Source organism: Cyprinodon variegatus, unplaced genomic scaffold (assembly GCF_000732505.1).
Source record: "Cyprinodon variegatus isolate N-32 unplaced genomic scaffold, C_variegatus-1.0 Scaffold150, whole genome shotgun sequence".
Classification (NCBI taxonomy): Eukaryota; Metazoa; Chordata; class Actinopteri; order Cyprinodontiformes; family Cyprinodontidae; genus Cyprinodon; species Cyprinodon variegatus.
The window spans coordinates 1,156,959-1,180,832 of record NW_015150603.1 but is presented as its reverse complement, the minus strand read 5'-3'; the positions used below and the strand labels follow the sequence as shown (position 1 = coordinate 1,180,832).

Genomic DNA, 23,874 nt, shown 5'->3' with positions numbered 1-23,874 from the left:
GATTACTGTTGAACAATCAATCCTGATATCGTTGAACATTTTGTAAAAGCAGTTGTTTAACGATGGAGGATTATGTAACCCTTTATTAAGTTTAATTGAAAAGAGTCCCTCTAGGAAAAACAACAACAAAACAAGAAATAAGACAAAGTCTGTGCAAATGGCAGGTGGTGATATAACCTATGTAGACTAAATACTTTCAAATGATTTTTCATACTTGACAATGTCTCATTAAAATTGCTTTCAAGGCTTATGCTTATGAGTGACTGTTCTGTCATGCTCTTAATATTAAAACAAGAATCAGGAACATTTTGTTTTCCAGAAACATCCAAATACCTATTTGTCAGTTAATAGCCTTTTGAATCTTGGATCTTTCGATACAAGCATTGGAGTTATTTTTTTTCTTAAAGAGTGTTGTCATCATACTTTTTCATTTTTCTTCATAAACTCAGAACTTATGGTATTTACAAATAGAAACAAATATTTCAGAATATTACAGATACAGAGGTGAAGTAAAGTCATTTAAATAAAGCATATCACATAAACATAAAAAATAGCCTTTTGATATTCACTTCATCTGTAAAAAAAAAAAAAAGGTGACATGTAAGCTAGCAAGCGAAGCAAAAGAAAAAACAGACATTTGCCATATCTTCAATAAAATAGAGATACTTAATTTGCACTTATTCTCTTCTTGGCTTTTACTCCATATCTGTTGTGAGGAATTCATTATGTGGCCATCTCCCTGAAGTTTTTACTGCAAGTGCATTTAAGTCTTTTGACAAATGTAACAATCCCCAGTATCAGCCTTTGGCATCTGTTTTCGGTCTGGCTTTTCTCGGGTGCAGGACTAGTTTACGCCTCTGCTGGGCTTTCTACAGTAAAGCTTAAGACTCTGCTTAATGTCAACACACAAATATTCGAACGGATTGTTAAAGTTGTACTGCACTTGATCATCATGGCTAACATCATACAGTCAAGTTTAAATGTTTTTCTGTTCGTCTTATGTCTTGGGAGACACAAGAGAATACTGTATACCTTTAAGTTGATAAAAGCTTAAAACTCATGAGTGGAAACGATTTAAATGAACATTGAAACTTTGTGAACTTTCTCATATTTTTAAACATTAAATGGCCTTTTTCATGCAAAATCAGCTTTTAACCATTTCTAATTACGTTGCAATGCCATTCCTTTGTCAAAGCCATGCACAGTGATATTTTTGCCTGATTCATGCATGTCTGAGTGATTCCAATGAATTTTGCAATCTGAGCACAAGCCCCTTCTTGTCCTTTGAAATTCATCAGCCAACACTGTTCTTCATAGGAAAGTGTCAACCTGCCCTTTCCAGGAATACCCTTCTTTTAACGGGTTGTGGCTGGAACTATACAACTAGACAAAAAGAAGCGGCTTCATAGTGGAAGCAAGTGTTTCCTTCCATGTTAGAAGAAAAAAAAACTACATCTTAACAAATTAATAATCCGCAAACCTAAAGGCGTTAGTTTATCATATGTGTGCCAAACGCTGACTTTGAAAGTCTTTAAAAGGCATGCTATAGGACCTTTAACTAAGATTTTTAAAAGAGTCATGTGTGCAAAGATGGATTCCCCATGACAAGGGGTGTTAGAGTGTTTGCAACACTCAGCTTCTGGATGGGGCTCCCTCAACCATTTCCCTGTGATCACTGTGGCAAGGACAGAGGTAGCCTTTCAGATGCATGCGCACTTTGCTGTGCAGTGAGGCATAGATGAAAGGGTTATAACATGCCGAACTCATAGCCACTAAATGACAGCTGACTTGCAGGACATTAATGTAGCGTTTTCCAATGAAAATGAATTCTGGGTCCAAGTCCAACAGAAGGTTCAGCACCTGAGTGATATAAAGCACATGAAGAAGTCAGATTTTGTTAGAAAAACCCGAAGGGTAAACAACCGTAAATATTTCATAAAATACAAAAAATGCCTTAGACCTTTCGTTGTGGAGCTGTGTTAGAAGCACATACCGTGTTCCCTCCAGTAAATAATGTTTTTTAGCATATTAACATACCGGTAGTCTAATGAGTTTAATTTAAAGGCCAAAGTTAGCAAATTTTCCTAGTGAGCCTAAGACCATAGAGAAACTGTTTTGTAAGAAGTTCTTGCATGTTTTGTTCTCATTATGCATTTTTCTAATCAAAGTAGCCATTTGAAAATATATCCTCAGGTCCTAAGGAGATAGATTTGGTTAGCAACCATAAACAGGTTAAAACTGTGTGGCCAGAGATATTTTTCTTTCTATAGTTGAGACTGGTGGTTACTGTAACTGCCAGAGGTGTCAAAAGTATTGGTTTATTACTCAAGTAGAAGCACAAATCCTACTGTTTTAAAACACTTTTGTAGAAGTTAGAGTATCAACTTAAGCTTTTTACTCAAGTAAAAGTGAAAAAATACCATTTTTAAAACTACTAAAAGTACAAAAGTAAAAGTAATGCAGGTTAAGGACAGATGCTTTACTGCATTGACCAATTAAAGGAACATTTTTCTACAATTCTGGATGATTACTTCCTTATAATTAATGTTCTTAGTTTTATAACTAATGGCAACAGTGTTAAATTTAATTTTGCATCATCTGAGAAAAAACATTTATTTTAGTATGTGGTGCAACCACAAATAAATTAATTGTCTGGATGAAACAAATTATTGATGATTTTTATTGTTTTTAAATAAATAACGAAAAAACTAGATTAAATAAAACAAAACTAAAGAGTCTATTTTTAAAATTTAAGGAGTAGGAACTATAGATTATTGCAAGAAAAAAAATGTAAGGACTAAAAGCAAAAAGTTGTCAAAAAAATAATTTCGCCAATAAAGTATAGATAGACAAAATTTATAAGGTAACAAAGTATTTGTATTTTGTTACTTGAAACCTCTGGTAACTGCTTTTGCAATTCCATAATTTCTACCAGTGTACTAACAATGCTTTTGTCTGTCTGATGTGCTAAAACCAGCCTGTTTGGAATTAAAAATCGTAACTGTCTTGCAATAATTATGGACAGCTGCTCTAAGGCTACGGCACAGACATGCTGCAGAGAGTCACTCAGTGTAGGGGCCAAGTGTGATGCCTCGTGGGGGCAGTTTTGAAAGACTGAAAGCCCCAAACGATCTGGGAAACTGCCCAGCGCCTCCTAAGAGGGAAGCAGTGACCTCAAAATCCTAGGTTCAGCAACCACTACACTGTGTGACTTTATTCTCCCTTAGCGTGACAGAATCCTAATCTTTTAGTCTTCATGGCTCATTAAGAAAATAATTTTAGCTTTGCAGACTGCATTACTTTAAGATAGCCCTTTGGGATAAATGATACAGAAAATCTAATCTCACTAGCAATAGAAGTTTCATTTTAGGCCTCTTCCCTGCGGTTTCAGTTTATGTTATGCTGCTTGATAGAAACAGAAGCAGAATGCAAATTTGACTTTATAATCTTCTGAAATTCAACTTAGCCAGACAGAAGAAGGAGCAATTGATTGAAAAACTTATAATAATGAAGAGTAAAGACAGTTAAACAAAACATCACTTGTTTGTTTCCAGCATTTACCTGGAGAGGCAACCAGCACAAGGCAAATGCTAGCACTGAGGCAACCAGCAGAGAAAACGTCTTTTTTCTTCTTCGACTCCAGCGCTGTTGACTGCCGGATGGCTCACCCGGAACTGAATATCGCTTGAGGCTAACAGTGATGGCACAGTAAGAGATGCTGACGGACAGCAGCGGGATCATGTAAGAGGTTATCAGAATAAAGCAGGAGTATAGCAGCCGTAGATTGCCACTATCAGGCCAGAATTCCTCACACACCACCAAGTCAATCCCACTTGGACGAAGGTCCAGGTAGCGTGTGTAGAGAGATGGAGGTGCAGCCAGGGCCAGAGACAAAAGCCAGACACCTATAGTCACTGCCCCACAGCCCCAAACAGAAATTCTTTTCCGAACAGGGTGAGCTAGGATAAGAAAAATAAGACATAAAAAGCAATAGATGATTAAACCATTTTTAGTGCACTATATATAAACTGTAATGATCAAAAATAACTTTTTATTTCTTAATTCAGATAAATTAGCCTAACACATACTTGGACTACATTTATTGGCACCCGAGGTAAAGATGTTTTAAATATGGTAAAGATGTGCAAAATGTCCTAAAAGGAATTCTTTCTTTTATTCTAGTGTCATAATTTTGTACTGAAGTTTAAAAGAATTTATATTAAAAATATAAGAAACAACAACAAACACTGATCACTTTAAAATATATATATATTTTTTGCATTTACCTGCTTTTTTAATCAACCTGTAATTTGTAGTCTATCATTTTCTAAGTTGACATGAAGTAGATACCAGGAGTTTAGCAATTGATCATTAGAGTGGATAAGCTCACATACTATTGTTACAGTATGAACAATAGTTAGGGGGGGTGGGGGTGGGGGGGTTTACTGGAGCTAAAAAATCTCAAACATTCACTGTTAGGTAACTGCAGTACATAGTTGCATTGTGGCTGCATGACAACAATTAAACAGTGCTTAATCCCTGTGATCTCTTTTGGACAGCATCTTCTACCCCATGCAAAGCATCTCCTCCAGGGGCAGACTGCTTCATCCATGATTTTTGAAGGAGAGATTCAATAGGTCTTTCCTTCCAGCTGCTGTCAGACTCTTGAACAAAACCTTTGCAGCTGTACACTTACACACAGAGTAACAAATGCAAACTTGCAACATATGATAGCTGTCAACAGTTGGTTGCATTTGTTTAGGATTGTGGATTTACATGATAATTATTTGGATATACATTTGTATTTTTTTTTATATATCTTTTGCAATCATATTTTTGGATAGTTGTGTTTCTGTCTACACCCTTGACTTTACACAGTCCACTGTTTGTCATGAAAATCAAAATTATCAACTTATGGGGGTAAAGATTTATCTTATCTGGTCTCGTCTTGCCTGGTCTTAAGATGCTAACTGGTTGGAATACACCTTACTGTAAAATATTGTCCAGGATCAAATAAAAAAAGGCATTTATTTCTTTTTCTCGTGGTGCAATAAAAAGCTTTTATTTTAAGACTTAACATACCTTTACTAGGGTGCAAACAAACGTCTACCCTGTCTTTTAAGGCCCTGTCACACCTTGACGATTTAAACAGCAAATGCCTGACTCAAGAAAAATATGGCAAAAACACTGGCATACGTTGGATAAGTTATGGGTACGTTTTGTATAAGTTATGAGCACACTGAAGTTTGCTGAAGCATGATAAAACATGTCGACATACGGCAAGTACATTGAAAAAATTTGAGCATGCTAAAAATTTCCCGACATATACCAGCGTATGCTCAATAGTGGGCCATAAGTAGGTTATCTGATCATTGACAGATAAGTGTAGGTTACTCATAAGTTGTGGTGTCCAGCTTATCCAAAACCTTCGAGTAACATGTGCATAACCCATGCGTAATTTATCAAGACCTTATCTCCAACAAATGTCAACATATGTGACCTGTGAACGTTTTTCCTAGGTGCAGCTACCGTATAACGACGTATTAGCAGCATTTTTTTATGGAAGGGGGTTCAATAGGAGGAAATAATCAGAGCCCCTCCAGACCTCATCCCCATCATGGTGAATGAGAAGGTGAGTGTGATGGATCCTCCCTGCGTTCACGGCCACAACCAACAAAATTCCTAGCAGATATGATGCTGAATCTGCTGCATCACTGCCCTCCTCAGGATACTGGCTTGTGAGTCATTTTATGGGCCATTATGCTGCTGTGCGTTATACATAAGTTAGTCTCTCGTTGGACAACTGCTCTGAAATCATTATGAATACACTATGTATACTCCCAAAATGGAAAAAATGCATAGATATTTCAGTGTATGCCAGCGTTTTAGGAGATTTACACAGCGTATGCAGAATCTCCTAAAACGCTGGCATACGCTGTCTAAATCGGCAAAGTGTGACAGGGCGCTTAGCAGTTAATCTCATATTTTGTTGTTGAATTAGATCTGTTGGTTTTTATTTTATTGTTGGTTTTATTGTTTATGAGAATGTATTGCTTTGTAAAATATTAAGTTTGGAGTAATAATGTTTAGTGAGTATATAAAATGGATGACTATTTAAAAAAAAGATTATTTACCTACAACAATGTAGCGATCAACAGCAATAGCAGTAAGTGAAAGCACAGAGGCAAACACTGTGGCACACTGAAGCAGGGGCACCAAGTGGCAAAGAGGTTGGCCAAAAACCCAGCCATGGCTGTCGAAGGCATAAGATACAGTCAGTGGGACACAACTTAAACACATCAGTAGGTCACCGGCCGCTAAATTACCGATGAAGAAGTTGGTGGCATTGTGGAGTTTCTTGTCTGCCATAATGCAGGCCAGTAAAAATGAGTTTCCAACTCCTGCAACAACCACAATCAGGCAGTACAGAGGCATAAATAGAGGTTTGAATCGTTGAAGAAGCTCCATGCCAACAAACATGTCCAGTGGGTCACTGTGATTGAGTCCTTGGCCTTTGTTGATATCCGCTCCCCCCGTTGAATGTGTGGAGTTACCGACACCAAAATCCTTATCCATAAAGATGTCCATGTCTAGGCAGATAAACCTAAAAAGAAAGAAACAATGAATTATGAAGCACCTAAATGTGAAGTCAGCAGATTTGTGATTTGATTTCACATCAGGGCTTTTGAGAAAACAAAAAGTTTAACCAATTTAGTGCAGATGTACATACAATAATATAAAAAATAAATAATAATTTTGGCTACATATAATGTTTTGAGGTAGGTTTATATGTAGGATACAAGCTGGGAGCATTTAGTTTGCCTTTTATAGTCAAATTCCTAAGGTGTATGCGTATGGCTTATAGGTTTCCTACGACCAAAATTCACACAGCCCCATGGAAATCTTTTATTTTTTTCTTGAAGAAAATAATATGTGTTCAGTATTTTGCTAGGCCCAAATTATTCTTACTTGAAAAAAAAAAATAAAATAAAATAAATATATATATATATATATATATATATATATATCAAAATGTATGACCCAAAAAGGCAGCTTGACATGCAATATAGAGTGTACCGGGACCCCTGGGAAAGAAGTGGATGAATGCATTACAGCGCCTTTTATGGGAAATGCTATAATATAGTTTGAGACCAGAAAACAGCTGCAATTTTCAACCCTATTAGGTAAAGTGATTTCCACTGACTAATCTTTACATCGTAATTTATCTGGTTCATTTGTTAAAGCTTCAAATATCACTTCTGCTCTTTAATAGCACATAGACAATCAAATTAGCTTTCTTCATTATCTTGTCCAAGGATCTCTCTAAGGCATCTACTTCTTATTGCAAGGAGCCTTGTGTACAGGGACTTAATAAACATAAGTTTTATAATTTGTGTTTATTGGACATCAATGACCAATTGTGCTGTGTGACTCAACTTCTTCTGTCCCTCTAAAGACAATCGTATGATAGAAAAACTATGGAGTAGTGAGTCCCTAATCCTTAGCATTGATCTTATACATACATGCATGTATGAATACATATATAAATACATACATAAAAGTATGCATGCATGCATACATATATACATGCCTGCATGTCCTAAACCTACCCATTACCGACAAAGTGAGGACAAGCAAAATGTACTCACTTTGGTGGTGAAATCTAAAAAGTGGTCCTCATTCTGATGCACAAACAATAATAAAAACACCTATTGGCTTACGGAAAGGTAGAAGGACAATTTCCAAAGGATGAGTTCACTCAATTGTTCAACAAGGAACAATTTGCTTTTAGTGGACGTGGGAACAGCTCACTGACGCATATCTACCTGGGTCAAATGACTCAGCAAGCAAATAGCATTAGCATTGCCTTGGCTCTGATTAGCATGCTGTGGGAAAACCAGACCCAGGTTGACGCGGTAAACTATGTGATATCATTGAGCACAACATACGGATGTCAATACTCCCCGCTAGTCGCTTCTGATGTACAGTAACAAGCTGAAACAACTCTGTTTGCATTCAATAACGATGGCGTAGTGGTGATGAGAGGCATTCAGACGAACAAAAGAGCGAAATAAAGCCAACTTACTACACCCTAACTGCTTTACATGTTGCCATTACACTGACTTAGTCTTAAGGGCCAAGGTGTGATTGAGTAGCAGGATTGTTAAAATTTGGTTAGACTTAGACAACATTTATTGTCATTTTTTATACACAGCGTGTTTAAAGAATGAAACTTCTTTTTGTACAGCTCTCATGAGATTTCCAATTCTTGAAGTGCAGCAGTGATCAAATGTAAACATTGTTGGAGTAAAAAATGCATCGATATGGTCAGTTTGATGCAGAGTCTCTGACATGGTTTATAGTTTTTTTTTTCAATATTTGTATTTTATATTTTCTATTTTGCATACCCAAATTGGAAAAGCAAATAACTTAGGAACTCTAAGTCAAAATTACATGTGTGATACATTATTTGGCACATTTGGAAATTTTAAGAGACGCTGGCGACTCCAAGAGTTCAAGCCCCACGAATCTGGAACTGTTGTAACTAGAGGTCTGAAATTTTCTGCATTTGTGGTTGACATGATGCAGAACACATGTAATACAATGAGACATGACTTTTACTCAAGCATGTCTTTATAACTGTTGTTCAAAAAATACCTATCATTTTCGAGAGTTCGAGAATTACGCGACTGTGAAGGTTGCGGACCACTGCTGTAGATTCTCTCGGCTCTGCAACCCTTCTGGAGTAAGAGTCATTTGTCGATTTTTTTAGTTTTTAAAGCCACAATGTGTAATAACTATAGAAATTATTTATTATCATCTACGAACTGAAAGTTTCAACCTTTATGTTTAGCGTTGCCCTAGTAATTGCTATTTGTAACTACATAGGAGCAGGTCGCTCATTTATGGAGGCAGGTTAGGGTAGCACAAAGCTGACAAACCGGTGACTGTAGAGATTGCCAGAGATTACACTCAAATGTGACTGTGACAAGTTAGTCCTATATCGAATCTATAGATGTGTTGCAGTTGACGTCACAGATGTTTCAATATAGCTGCTCTGGTCCCCTGTGTTTCCAAGAGGTCATCCGTATGGTGTGCCATCAGGTTTGACATGAAAATAGTGACCCAAATATATCTTTTTACCAGTTACTAAAAGAGAACAAACCACAGAAAGGGCATACTGGACGTTGACTGCAAGTAGCTGTCTGTGAAGTGTACCTGTGCATCAGGTGAGTTTCAACACAAGTCGGGAGAGCTAGCCTGAGTTGTTGCAAAGTGGATTTAATCTGTTGTACAATTTAAATTATATATATATATATATATATATATATATATATATATATATATATATATATATATATATATATATATATATATATATAAATAAATTAATTAAAATAACTACATTTCTGTCAACATTTCATACCAACTGGCACTATTCCAGGGTCTATGGTACGACAAGTACGTTGCAATATATTTATGTGATAAATTATAAATTATATATATCCTTTATAATAAAGGAACAAAGAAACAAGTTCGATGTTTCACAAGTTGATATATATAATGTATTTATTGTATGCAAATATATACATTTTATATAAATTGATATAGAAAATTGGTATGATCATGTCAGAAAAGTAAGCCATGCAAGTGGATTCTGTATAAAACTGAGAAGGTTAACAGGAACATGTTTTCTCATTGTTATATGCACATTCATATACGACTCAAACACACCAGTTCACGAGTTTTTAGTGCACCATGTCATGTAAATTAGTCTCAGTAACTGAACATCAATTAATTTATAATTGATTATTATTAAGACCCTAAGAAGGTAGGGGAGATAGGGAAGGCTGTTATAAATATGAGGTGCAAATGTCCTCCTGTCCCCAGAGCTATCTGCACTTTTCTGATTGCTGCTGCAAACAGCTGTTAGATATATAGTGCATGCCAGTGGAAAATATAATGAAAATATAATGTTAAAAGTTGTAATAAATTCTGAAATGATATGGTCTTAGATCAAATATCAGCTTATGCTATTCTTTATGTAAATCAGAGCAATATTAGTCCTGATCCTGCAGAGTCAATGAATTTGCAATCAGCTGGCTTTTTAATTAATCTAACTGTATGATTTGATTTAATCGTTTCTGTAAAGTGCCTTGAGATGATTTGTATTATTATTGGGACTATATAAATAAAGTGAATTGAATTGCAGTAATTATGCCAAGAGAAACATCATCTCTTTCAAGTCATCAAAATCAATTTAGAGCTTCTTAATTAGTGGAGGCATGCATGAAAATCTTAATCAAATAACCTTTTTTCTAAAGCAATATGGGAGGAGATTTAGTATTGAAGGCATAATTATATTACTATGACAGTTTTAATCTAATATTAACAAACTTGGATTTAAAATGTACTTCCCCCCCCCATATTTATCTAAATTTGATATATATATATTTTTTCTGATAGCAGTATATGTGCCTTGGTACTATTGTGGCTCTGTATTTGATGACATTTTTCTCTACGCCTTTTAAAGTCAATTATTATGGGGCACAGAGCTGAGGTTGCTGATCCCCATCTTCTTGTGGCCTTTAGGTTTTGGCAGTTAATGAAATAACAAACAGCTGTGGTGGCTTCAGAGCAAATATCATCTGTATTTAGAATGTTTTTTTCACATTGCTTAGAAGCCTTTTCATTTATGTCAAGCTGCTCCATGTATTCAAAACAAAACTATGACTTATACCCATGTTTTCAATGTAATGTGCTATTAAAACTTAGATGCATTCTTTATATTAAATCTAGATGTTTGAAGTAAATGTGCTCAGGTATGAAAAATAAAAATGGAAATCAAGTCATTGCAGTGAGGCAGTTAGATAAGTAACATTTCTTTCACTTTCAGTGATACAAAATCATACATTTAATGTGTATTTGGCCCCTAATGAATATAATTCCCAGCTTAAAAAGCTTACTTGACCTCTGATATCAGCGGGGAAAATTCTTAATCCTCTGAATACAATCAGTCATTGAAAAGATTATACATGAACCAGATTGGTTTGCACCATAAGATCATTAAAAACATTATGTTTTAGCAGTTTAGCACCTCCCTAACAATGACTGGTTGATTTAATGTCTTCCAATCAGTCTTCCATGCTCAACACAGTACTCAAAGTGCCCAATGACATCCTTAAAAATGCAGACTGCAGAAGGACCACTATGCTGGTATTATTGAACCTTAGTGGAGCGTTCAACCCTGTTGAGCACCTAATTTTCTTTACAGACCACAAAAATCACATGTGGCATTTCCAGAGGGTCCATATCAGAACCCCTACTATTTAGTATCTACATGCTCCCCCTAACACAGATGTTGAACTACGCATCTCTGAAAATCAATTGCCACAACACAGATTATTAACACAGTATAGTTAATATCATAACTATACACAAAACACACAGCTATACATTACAAGTCACTGGGTTAACCTGTTTAAATGCAGAAAAGAAAACATGGATGTGCCATAACTTTTTTCAGCTAAACCAAAACAAAACTGAAGTAATAGTTTTTGGATCAAATGAAGAGTCCTCAAAAGTTTGCACATGATTGCCGCGGTTAATACCACTACTGTAGGAACCACTCTCAAGCTTGAAATCTTGGTTTAGTGATGGAGTCAGACCTGAAGGTTCAGGGGCACATAGAAATGTTGTCAAATCATTCTTCTATCACCTTCAGGATTAAAGGACTAATATCTCCTCAGGATCTTGAAAACAAGTTAAGGGGTTACTCATTGGTAGAAATGAATACTGCAGCAGTGTCTTCACAGGTCTGCCTAAAAAGCTGATTAGACAACCTCAGTTGGTCCAGAGTGCTGCTGCCCAGGTCTACACCAATATTAGGAAAGTGGAACATCTCAGAGAATAGACTTTAAACAAATCCTGTCCAGTCTATAAATCATTGAGTGGGTTTGCTCAAAATACAGTACATCGCAGTATATCAACGACCCCAGACCTCTCAGGTCCTCTGGCTCAAATCTACTCTGCATACGCAGAACCAGGACCGAACATGGAGAAAGAATTTCAAGTTCATATGCTCCACTAATCTGGACCAAACTTGCAGAAAATTGTAAAATTGCTAAAACACTATATTTCTTTAAAATGATTTGTTCCGAGTGGCCTTTGACTGTGCAAGTCTAAATATTTTAGTCTAAATTAGAAGTCCAACTTATTTTATTATCAATCATTTTATTCTTCTTTAATTATCTGGCTATCTGAATGTTCCTGTATGTTTTCCTCACAATTCCTATTGTCCCACAATGGTGAAATCTACTATATTCTACACTATTCTGTTTTATTATGTACAGCTCTTTGGATTCCCTTGCTACTGAAAAAGCTGTATAAATAAAGTAACCTTGCAGGAGGGAGAAACTATTTAAATGTGGATCAAATCTGTATGGGACTAGGGATACAGTGCCTGTCCAAACTATCTATACCTCTTTTTAATTTTGTTACAAACCAAAAATGTCAGGCTCCAAAACATTATGTTCAAATAACAAACACGAAAACCCCCACTAATATCCTGAACTAGAAAATCAATTTTCCAAATATGAGACTCAACTGCAGCCTCAATTTTAATGTCTTTTTTCAGTACTTCCTAAAGGGAAGCGCAAACTGACATGCAAAAATATCTGTGGCCATTGTTGCCACAAAGAAGGAATCGGTGCTATGCTAGAGGATGGAAGATTCTGTACACATGTAAACATATTAAGATCATGAGATAATAACAATAGTAGAATAATATTAATACAGAAAAATAATCAATGCAGGTCAGAACAAATTAATGCAGCAGGATGGCATAAAATAAAAAAAAATATTGAAATAAAATATAGTGAAATACTAATAGAAATCAAATAGAATGTTAAAAGAGCATGCAAAAGACTTGGGGGAGAAAGTGGGCATGTCTATTATTTAAAATTGGATTTAATAAAACATAACTGTGCACATAGTATAGTAATTTCTTTTCTTTTTTTCTTTAAATTATTATTGGTTGACCTTGTATGTTAGATAAATTTCTGCTGAGAGGAGCTTGAGGAGATAAATCTCCCATTTAGCATCTCTTATCTGCTGTAGATCTATCTCACTATGACTCCTTTTTTGAGTCGAGATTGGGGGGCGGGGCCATGGTGTTAATCACCAGACAAAGACAACCTCCTACTTTTTTAAGTCAATTTCTATCTTATTAGGCTTTCAACCTCATCTGTCATAGCCTCATCATCCTTTTCGTCCACTCTCAAACTTCCTGTAGAGCATTCCAAAAATGTTATAAAAGATAAAATAACAAACCACTGGACTTTGTTTTCCAATTGTTAAGACGTTTCGTTTCCCATTTCAATTACTAAGGGGTGAACCTGTTCTTCTGGTTCAATTTGCATGTTTTCTAAGCCATAAATCTGTTCTCCAAAGCTCTGTTGGATACTCTATAAAACATGGAACTCAACACTAATTCAAACATTTGGAATTGAAAAAGCTTCCTGGATAGGAAGCAAAACATCTTCAACTTTGGAAAACAAAGTCCAGGGGTTTGTTTTTCAACTTTTTTGGAATGGCTATGACCTCGGTGACTGAGAATCTTCACCAGCATATTCCTGTAGAGCACGCAATCTGCATATTTTAATGAGTGGAACCAAACTTGCTTCCACGTCTTAACATGCAACAAGCATTTTTTTGTAATCTTTTAAGATCTGGCTTTAAGTCTTCCCTCTATAAAACACAATTATTCACTAATGTCAATACATATCACTTAAAATCAAAGTAACATGCATTGAGTTGTCTGAAAAGTATAAAATTGATTAAGGGGTTGGAATACTTTTGTAAGGGATACCGTTATGTGGTACATGAATGTTGCAGGGGACAGGCTGGCATTTTATTTCTGGCTGGTGTATTAAATTGGAAAATAAAATATCCCTGTGTGGTCCTTTGGTTTGTGGATTGAATATTTAAGTATCCATATTATGTAACCACTTCCAGCTTAACTGTTTTCTAAGGAAACTGGGAACAAAGTCTTTCAGTCTTACACTTGCAGTGTCCAAGCCAACCAGGATGCTGCTTTAATGTAGGAACAACAAAGTGATGGCCTCCTTCTGTGTTTTAAATTAGAGAACATTTAGAGAAGCACAACATGTTTTTTCAAGTTGTTTTTCTTTAGTAACATTCAGAAACACTGTATAAATATTTATTAGTCATAAATGTAGTTTCTTACATGTGAGTGTGACTCTTGAAAGCAGCAAAATCTTTCCAGATCGGATTGTTCTGGTACAAGTTCAGCTGTTGAGAGCATCTCTGCAACACAATACTTGACTGAATAATTCTTAAGTAACACATCAAAGCTCACACAACTGTTATTGACATTGTGCAACTTTGCTTTTACCAGTACAATTGTTATATATAAAAATGGTTTAGATGCACAAAACCGACTTTGCAGATGGTACTGCATATTTCAGTTAAAATAAAGTTATCCTCTTTGCACACATCTGTGGGTTTGCTTTCATAATGGTTGTGTATTTGTGTGTAACTGCATAAGATTTGAAATTTGTATAGGCTTTCTAATGCAACGGATGATGTAAGATGCATTTTTGTTTTTAATCAAAAACTTGTTAGTAACAACTGCTTTTTCAAGAGCTCACTGAGACTGGTGGAGGACTGAAGTGGGTTTTCGATTGTCAATTTGTTTGTTATTCACAACAGGAGTATTTGCTCTGATCCCATCTGGTCTTTCAACATCTACCTTATCTGACAGCTGAGAAGGAACCCACCCTTGCTTAGTAACGCTGTTGCCATGGCCTTTGTGGAAATCATCCAGACCCCACAGCTAATTTGCGAGCCGTGATGTGACTTGAGCACTCTCAAAATGCAAAACAGGAAGATATTTCCTGTAGATCATCTCTCATCCTGTTTATCCCCTCTTATTTTCTCATAATACTTCACTCTCACTTTTTTTATAACTCCCTGTGACTCCACTGACATTTCCTTGCTTTAAGGACTTTGACTGAATTTTAAATGTCTGTCAACCTGAGAATACCGAGGCATTCAAATGGAACTGGAGGCACAAGGCAGATTGAAGTGAAATACAAATGAGAGCAATTGAATGTTGTCTATATAATGAATCTAAGATTCAACTTGACAGTCTCTCTGATATTCTCAACTGAGAAGGTCATATTTAAGGTGCATGATCTCCACCTAAAATAGGACCAATTTTTATCTCAACATTTCTGTTCTTAGCCACATGAAAGGAACTTCCATCGTGCACACTGCTCTCTAAAACTGTTGGGTTGCCTGATTTTTTGTCCTCGTCCAATATCCTCTTCCCCTTGTGTCTTGCTACAAGGTTTTGTCTTGTTCTAATTAAAATCCTTCAATTCGTCAAGCCTCTTCTTCAACCGCCTGTGCTGTTTTTCCTACTCTAACCCCTCAACATTTTGACACCAATTTAAATTAGACGTAGACAATGTGTTAAACAAATAAATTCTCACTTGTTCAAGAGAGCTGGGCAAATTTAAGCTTTTGTTTAAATGTTATCTTTACCTGCTAACCATTTTATTACTGGAGGTAAGACATAACCTTACATTGAATGTTTGTTTGCTTTGGTTAAGAACTAACACATTTCACATAATGTGCAAAAAACAAACAAAACAAAAAAAACTTAGGGCTTTATCATATCTTTTCTCTTGAGAATTGCATGCATGAAGAATTGATCACGGCAGTGTTTAGTTATATTCCAAATTTACTAAAAGTATTAGCTCAGAGTGCACAGTTGCTTTTCATGCTTAAACAACTAAACAATTTTTCTTTTCTCCAAAGTGAAAACATTTGTGACTGTAGTGCCTATATGAATGCAACACAAGAGACATTCTATGTTATTTTTCTATAAAAATATAGCTGGACTTATACAGCAATTGCAGCTTTGTTCTCCCGTGCATATTTTTTTAAACAATCAAATAACCATGGACATTGATTGTTTCAGGATAACTAAATAAGTGTTGAAACCTTTTTAAAAGTATACTTAAGTAGCTATCATTGTATGTATTTTCTAGATATCTGACTGGTAAACCGACAAAGAACAAGTGAACAGATTTTTCCACACCTGTTGGCAAAAGTCCATTGCCTGTGTAATGATCCATTGAAATGTTACAAAAAAAATCAGGCATTGATATAACATTCAAACATAACAAATACTAAAAATCAGCATTCATATTAAATTTGGCCAAATAACAGGGCTTTTATAGTTGCTTAAGATATTAGTTTTTTTCTTTTTGGCTCACTTTGTACTGATGAGAACATTTGACTATGACTTTTCCAAAATAGACAATCATTATTTTATGATAGTATTCCTAACTTATTAATTTAAGATGAATTATTTTATATGATAACCACTTAAATAATTATTTGTATCAAAATGCATAAAGGTCCCTTTATGCAGTATGTCATTAAATGATCTTACCTTGGCAAAATAGAAGGATTTCCTTTTGAGCCCCTTCACTTTATCAAAATCCTTCTGAAAATCTTATTTTTTTATAGTTTAGTCCTTCCTTCCTCCATGTGGCGAGTCTATGAAGAAGATGGTGTTTTTCACTTAGCAGTGAGTGAGAATGACAGGGGGAAGGGGAGAGAGAAGAGACCAACATTACCTCTCTCTCTTCAAATCCTTACAAAATGTGCACCCTCCCACATGTGTTCCTTTATTGTGTCTGCTTTTTCACTCATTGCATATGCAAACATGCATACACACACAAAAAAGGACCAACAGCTGGCTATTATTTGACCTCCTCTGAAAATAAAACAAGAAAACGCCTGTTTTTTTTCCTGCTGCATTTGAAAGGCTTGATTGCCTTGCAGAGATATACCCTACCTGTGGAGGAGTGAGAGGGGGGTAGAAAAGTGAGCAGCCATGTGAAAAATGAACAGAATTGCACTGTATGTTCTCAGGTACACAATTAATCATATAAAAACTCATATATGAGAGTCTGATTTATGTCAAGAAACATTTAGAGAGATACATTGTCATCACTTGATTAGTTTTGTTTTCTCCATTGCAATGAGACCCAATCATAGATTCCCTGCTGATTAGAGTTAGACTTAGAATTATTTTGTCATTTTGTATACACAAGTGTAAACAAAAATAAATCTCGTTTAGAACTAGACAATTTTATTTTGATTGTGATAACAACACCATCAAATAATATTGGAACTGTTTCTCCAGTATAAAGCTGCAGGATTTTGATAATGGTTTGTGAAGAATATTTTACACTTCACTGTAGAAACCTTTAAGACCTTTTTCACCACTGCAATTTCAGAGGCTCAATCCAATACAAGATAGAGTGCTGAATTGACCGATTTATCATGGCAAAAAAAGGAAAAAATGAGAAAAAAACATTAGGACTGTACAAAGAGGCAGGGTGAAAATGAACAGATAGATATGTAATAATATATTTCAGTAGAAGTCTTGCAAGGTGATAGAAAACTGAGATTTTAATGAAAAATGCATAGTTTTTAGCAGAGGGTATTATAAGCAAATACTAAATATAAACACATATAATCAGAGGAACGATACAGAGTTTGGCTATGTGGAAAGCACATGCTTAATATTTCATTCTCTAATCCAAAATACTTTTGCCCATCAAAAAGCATTTTTACATCACTAAAATAGCAATTTGCAGCCAGATTTTTCATAACACGTTTTGTTTTCAAGAGCTAAATTGACTCTCTTATAAAGAATTAGATAAGCTATTGTCTTCTGCAGATATTAAGAAAAATAAGTAGATGTTGCCAGTTATTCATCAAACAACTTTTACAACTGTCTGTTAAAGCAAGTGTTAAAGAAATCAGTTTCAGTTTGTTGTAACATTGAGCATTTCTTGCATTAGGATGCTTCAGACTCTCTTTAAAAATGACCTAGTCAGCAGTGTTGATGTAATCTGTATCTGCAAGGGGCATGTTCATTTGTTTTATTGGACTGATCTGGCCATATTTATACTGTAAGTCCTCCAAAACCCTGACAGCCCAGGGTGCAGACCAGGAAGCAGTCATAGTTTGACACACCTCTCTGCAACTCCTCTACTATTACTCGATCATTACTCTACCCAGAAAGTGTCTTGCCAAAGACCAAAGTTAAATAAATTTGAAAAGAATCATAAAGGAGTAAACCATAATAATCTTATTAAAAGTAAAATTACTTTAACCCAGGAAAAAGGTAAAACTATTAAATGTGGTTTATTTAACATGAAGTCTTTCTTTAAAAAGTCTATTAATGACTTGATTTGTGATAATAAAACTGATTTATGTTGCCTTGCTGCAGCAAGAGGATTATGTGAGCATAAACGAGGCAACTCCCTCAAGTTATTTAAATTTCCACATACCCAGAAATTCAGGGAAAGAAGGAATAGCAACAATTTTTCAATCTGACTTACTGATTACTCCAAAGTCAGTTAATCACTTAAAATCTTTTGAACATTTAACACTTAGTTTCCCTCATCCAAATTGCAAAGCAACAAAACCACTTCTTTTTGTAACTTTGTATCATCCACCAGGTCCTTAACCTGAATTTTTAAACTGCTTTGATCCAGTTGAGCATTAAGGGTTTGCTAAAGTATTATCTTCACCTAAGCCTTCAACTTGAAGGTTGAATCCAGTTCAGACAATTTTATTTAAGGAAGTATTCCCTCTTTCCACCTCCATTTTATATATGACTAACCATTTCTGTTACATGGATATGTTCCTCAGACTTTTAAGGTTGCTGTAATTAAACCGTCTCTTACCCTGGATGACTTGGTCAATTATAGACTGTTAAGGAAGAAAATATTCTAAAATAGTTAACTTTGAAAAAAGGTTGGCTTTCTCTCTTCCTTTCCCAGGTCCGCTCGGCGAGCTGCGTGTGGCCACAAGGAAAACCAGCATTGCGTATTGATGTCACAGAATTACAGAGTTTAATCCAATATAAGACAATGCATAAACTTACAAATAAGACAATGCACAAACTTACACCAGAAACTGCAGAACAACGGAGACATACATTCAATTACCTGACATAAATGGAGAGAAGGAAAGAAAGCAAAGACGTACAAAGACATCTTTGGAGAGTTGCAAGAGCAAATCTGATTTTTTACTTCTGTGTAGAAAGTTTTAACCTCTTGTATTTAATTTATTCAAATAAGGCTGGCTTTTGCTCCTCCAACCAGGAGCTATCTCTGACACTCAGAAAAACTTAGAGCTTCCCCTAATTTACGGCAAACATCTGGGGTCCAGGAATTCTAAGGTCTTCTGGCTAAAGAAAACATGAGATGAGACCTCACAGAATAGCTGTTGGAATGCGGGGCCTCTTCCTGCCATAAATTCTCCGGAACAAACTTAAATTCAGTAATTTGGTTCAAGGAAAGGTTATCTTCACAAACTTGTTCAAAATTAAGAAATATGTTCAAAACGAGAGTGCTCAACATACCTTTTACACATGCCATAAGATTAACTGTATTAAAAACTAAAAATAATCATTTTTCTTTAACAAGACCTATATCTAATCTTCCTTTCTTATCTAAAATTCTTGAGAAAATAGTTGCTAAACAAGTGTCTGACCACTTAAACCACAATGACATTTTTGAAGAGACTCAAACAGGTTTTAGCTCATCATTGCATTGAAACAGCTCTGGTTAAAGTCACTAATAATATTCTGATGGTATCAAACAACAGACCTGTATATGTACTTGTCTTGTTAGATCTCAGTGCCACATTTGATACAGTCAATCGTAATATTATTTTGGATGATGCTCAGCTGTGTCTGTCTATAAATCAAGGTGAAGCTAACCCATTACATGCCTATGTTTTTAATACATAGGCATGTATTGAAAACATAGAAACCTGGATGACTCTTAAATTTCTGCTCCTGAGTGCAGAAATTCTATTCTGTTAAATCCAGAATACAATTTAAAATCCTCCTTCTCACATATAAAGCCTTAAATGTCCAAGCTCCATCTTATATCAGAGGTCTTCTAATAGAGCTCTTCGCTCTCAATCTGCAGGTTTATTAGTGGATCGTGGACTTTCTAAAAGTAGAATGGGAGGCACATATTTTAGTTATCAAGCTCCTCTCCTATGGATAGTGTTGCACCGATATCGATACCAGTATCGGGCGGGGCCCCACACTGTACAGTGTGTTTACAGCTCACAATGCATGTTCAGCCCGCAAAGTGCCCTCTAATGCGATCTACCTGCTAACACTGTACGTCTAAAAAAACATGTCAGATTCAGCTCCGCAGTGAGATAGAGCTAATCTGACTCGTCTATCTGGAAACCAAACAGGTACAGTAGAAGAGGAATATGAAGCTCACTGGAGTGATACAAGCTGCCTTGGCAATTTGTACAATTTTGTGCTGAAAGCCCTAAAAATAAAAGGCAAGGACGTATTTGGACAAAGACATGGATGAGCAAACGTGGCTGCTCGTGTCTGTCAGTTTTACAGAAAGAACTCCATTTTACCTGCACCCCCAACATGCTTATATGTTTACATCTGAGAGGAAGAAAAAGAAGAAGAATCCTTATTTGCACATGCTCACTGAGCGATTTGCCCAGTGGGCATCTCCCGACCTCACGATTCCTCACGTGGGAGACTGATCTCCCATTGTTACGCCCCATACACAACACCGATCGACAAATTCTCGCACGACTGGAAAATCGCCTCGAAAAGGACCAAAAAAATTGCAGTGTAAGCCCAGCTTAAGTGTCTGAATGTCTAGGGGTCTGCAATCCACGACTCTTTAGTGCTCCCTTAGGGGCTACCTGGAGCTTTTACAAAAGTTTATGAAAATGAAAAAAGACAATGTGCTTTTTTGTTTGTTTGTGTTAATATGGCGTTTAAGAGGTCAAAAAAACATTCATTATATTTTCCAATGTTGTAAACATTTGTACAATAAATAAATTGAAACTATAATTTTAAATGTCTCTGTCAACGAAAATTTGTTTCATTGGCTGCAACACATGTTTAAGCATGGCGCTGTGCCAGGCAGTCGGCTGTTGAGTGGTGGGTGAATATCGGGCCATGGATCCCAAAAAAAAGGAAGATAGCTGATGACAACAGAGGAATTCAAAGAAGAAAGGCACGAGTCATTTGCTTTCATTACCAATGTGGAAGGATTGCCAGCATATTTGCTTTGTAATGAGAAGTTGTTAAGAAATAAAAATAATCATTTGGAAAGGCATTTCCAGGGAAGCCATGCTAAATATGCAGCCAGAAAAAGCAAGAAAAAGTCTGAATGAAGAACTTCTGGATAGATGTAAGAAGTAGATTGCATCTCCAAACTCCACTACTGCTGCTAGTTTTGTTGCAAGCATGGTTCAAAGTTCTTGCATTTTTTCACTAAATCCTCAAAATAAAAATAACACCAAGGAACGCTGGTGACTGAGGATGTGGGATTTTGGGATCAAAGAGCACTGCTCTGATGGAGGTTAGTTCCTGCTTGGTTCAATCAGCTCTTCCCAACAGAAACACATCCACCGTTGAAATATTCCTTTATCATGTTTCTATAATTTCATCAGTGTAACAAAACCTAATGCATACAAACTGTACGGTAAAGGGCTTTGAAGCAGCGAGCGCTGAACTGGAAGTGGTGAGAGTGTTCACTGTTCCTCCCTCCCCTCATGCTACTGTGGATGTGACATTTGCTCCAGTATAAATATTTTATCATGAATGCTTATTATATATATTTAAGCCAGTGTAGTCCTTTTTTAATAGTGGGATAATACATTTTGAGCCTGTGTTGCTTATATAAGACTTTTACATTTTTGTAGCTCCAGATAGATTGTTTTTTTCATTATTATGGTCCAATATGTCTCTTTGAACAGTTTTGGTTGCCCCTGGTCTAGTGGATGAAAAAGTAGTGGACTCAAAATTTCCCACAATGAACCTTTTAAGGCTAGGCTTAAATCTTTACTTTTTAATAAACATTATTGTCATAGTGGCTCAGGTTGTGCTAAGCTATCTCTATAATTATGCAGCTATAGGATTAGACTGCTGGAGGACATACAGACAATTTTTCATCATTCTGCTTCATTCCATCTATATTTTCCCATTCTGCAGTACCTAATAGTCGAATCTCTAGTGTTATGCTCACTCTGCTTTTTCTTATCTATTCTCTTCCTGTTTGGCTGTGATACCATCCCAGAGAGAAATATCAGCTGTGTTGCTGCCATCAATACCTTTGCTTATAGATGTTAGAGCATGGCCTATTTTTAAGTATAGTCCTGTTTCTCTTACTACTACTAATTGTATGTGCTCTCTTTCATCTTCTGACATGGGAGCTTGTTCATAGCTCATCTGCCTGGCTGTCTTTTTCCTGGAAGGTGCAACCTGTAGAGCTTGTTAACAGCTACCTTTACCTCAAAGGAAGTATTCCTCTCCACTCTCGCAACATGCATGCTTGGTGTGAGGGATAGTTGTTGAGCCAATGAGTCAATGCAATCACCTGGTTTTCCTTAGATAGAAAACTTTGAACCAATCTGACTGAGTGAATGTGTCAGTCTCTTGCAGAGTGATCATGAGTATCAATGTACTTTCCTTTTGCTTGTCTGGAAGCCATAATCGTTGTGGTTACGAATGTTGACGAGTACTGTGGTTTACCGAGATGGTAGTGTAATGTGTTTGACCTAATTGAAAATTTCCAGAATGTAATTACATCTTCCAGCACACATTGCAGCTCTTACATCAGCAACGCAGGTTATAAAATACTTGACTGATATAACCTGATGGTTTTCATAGTTCACCCAATGATAAACTTACAACTCCTGCTTAGGAGAACATATCACTGTGTGGTATCGGCTATCGAGCAAGTCCCAATGTTGTGTGTAATGTTTGTCACAATGCTTTATATCCAAGTTATTTTAAAAACGTTCTTTTTTGAAATGTTGGTTACATTATCCTTACCAGATTTCTTAAACATCCAACTGCCATGCACGTGGGCAAGGTCAGTTTAACTATAGATGTCGCAAAATTCAATGGTGAGGTCATCTTCAAATCTTTAATGATTGTTGTTGATTTCAGGTGTGTCTAGTAGTTCCCATTGATTTTGCTTGTGAGAGGGAAGAATGGCGCTAGGCTTACCACACCGCGACGTCACTGCTGGAAGATGTCAGAAGTGAGGTTTTACTTTATTTGGGCAAAAATGTCCAGTCCCGGACTCTGTGATCACAAAAATGTTTTTTATTTTTTTACTGGTTAACGCTAAATTAATTAAATCACCGCAGTTTACGTGTACATACCTAAACCTAAATCATTAGTTTAGGTATAAATGACGATCCATTCATTATTCATTATTCCTTGCTGAGCAGATTTTCCATTAAAACAGTAGATTTTGTGTTAAAACTTGCCTGTCCTCTAGGTAATTGTCACTGTATAATTTATAAAGGGGCATTGTTTGGCTCAGCATGGCTAGTTATGCAGATTGGATCAGATAAAAGGCAGTTCCATATTAGCATTTGTGCTTGAGTATTACGCCACAGTGAAAAAATAGACCCGTATTCTAATCAATCACAATTCACGCTATGTTTTGCAATGTTATATTTTCCAAAGTAACAGATTACAAAACGGGATCCACTGCACTTTTCTGACCCAAAGGAAATGTTTAGTTTAAATTGTTGGCTTTATTCTTTTAGTAGTTTTCGTATAATTTTCAGTTCAGGGAGATATCTTAGAGGTAGTGCTTAATATGGTCTCCTGGGGAGCTTTGTTTTGAATTTCCTGTTGAATGAACCTTGGGATTTTTTTGAAAGTTGGATCAAAAAGGTTGAAGCCAGACTTCAGATCTGAATATGGATCAGTTCCTTTGTTCTGTTTCCTTATTTCCCTGC

General features: G+C 36.0%; 1 protein-coding gene across 1 annotated transcript; it reads right to left on the bottom strand.

Moving 5' to 3' along the window:
- Positions 1-598: 598 nt before the first annotated feature.
- LOC107086369 (prolactin-releasing peptide receptor-like) lies at positions 599-16,608 on the bottom strand. Its single transcript, XM_015377261.1, has 4 exons — positions 16,487-16,608; positions 6,135-6,604; positions 3,562-3,959; positions 599-1,860 (listed from the first exon to the last, which is right to left on the bottom strand). Exons 2-4 carry the CDS (start codon positions 6,586-6,588, stop codon positions 1,633-1,635), a joined length of 1,080 nt encoding a protein of 359 aa, XP_015232747.1. The 5' UTR covers positions 6,589-6,604; positions 16,487-16,608; the 3' UTR covers positions 599-1,632.
- Positions 16,609-23,874: the final 7,266 nt, after the last annotated feature.

Coding starts and splice junctions, on each gene's coding strand:
- LOC107086369 (XM_015377261.1), bottom strand. CDS start 6,588: ATGGACATCTTTATGGATAAGGATTTTGGTGTCGGTAACTCCACACAT. Junction 3,960..6,134: donor TGATCGCTACATTGTTGTAG/GTAAATAATCTT, acceptor TTCTTATCCTAG/CTCACCCTGTTCGGAAAAGA. Junction 1,861..3,561: donor TGTGCTGGTTGCCTCTCCAG/GTAAATGCTGGA, acceptor TATATCACTCAG/GTGCTGAACCTTCTGTTGGA.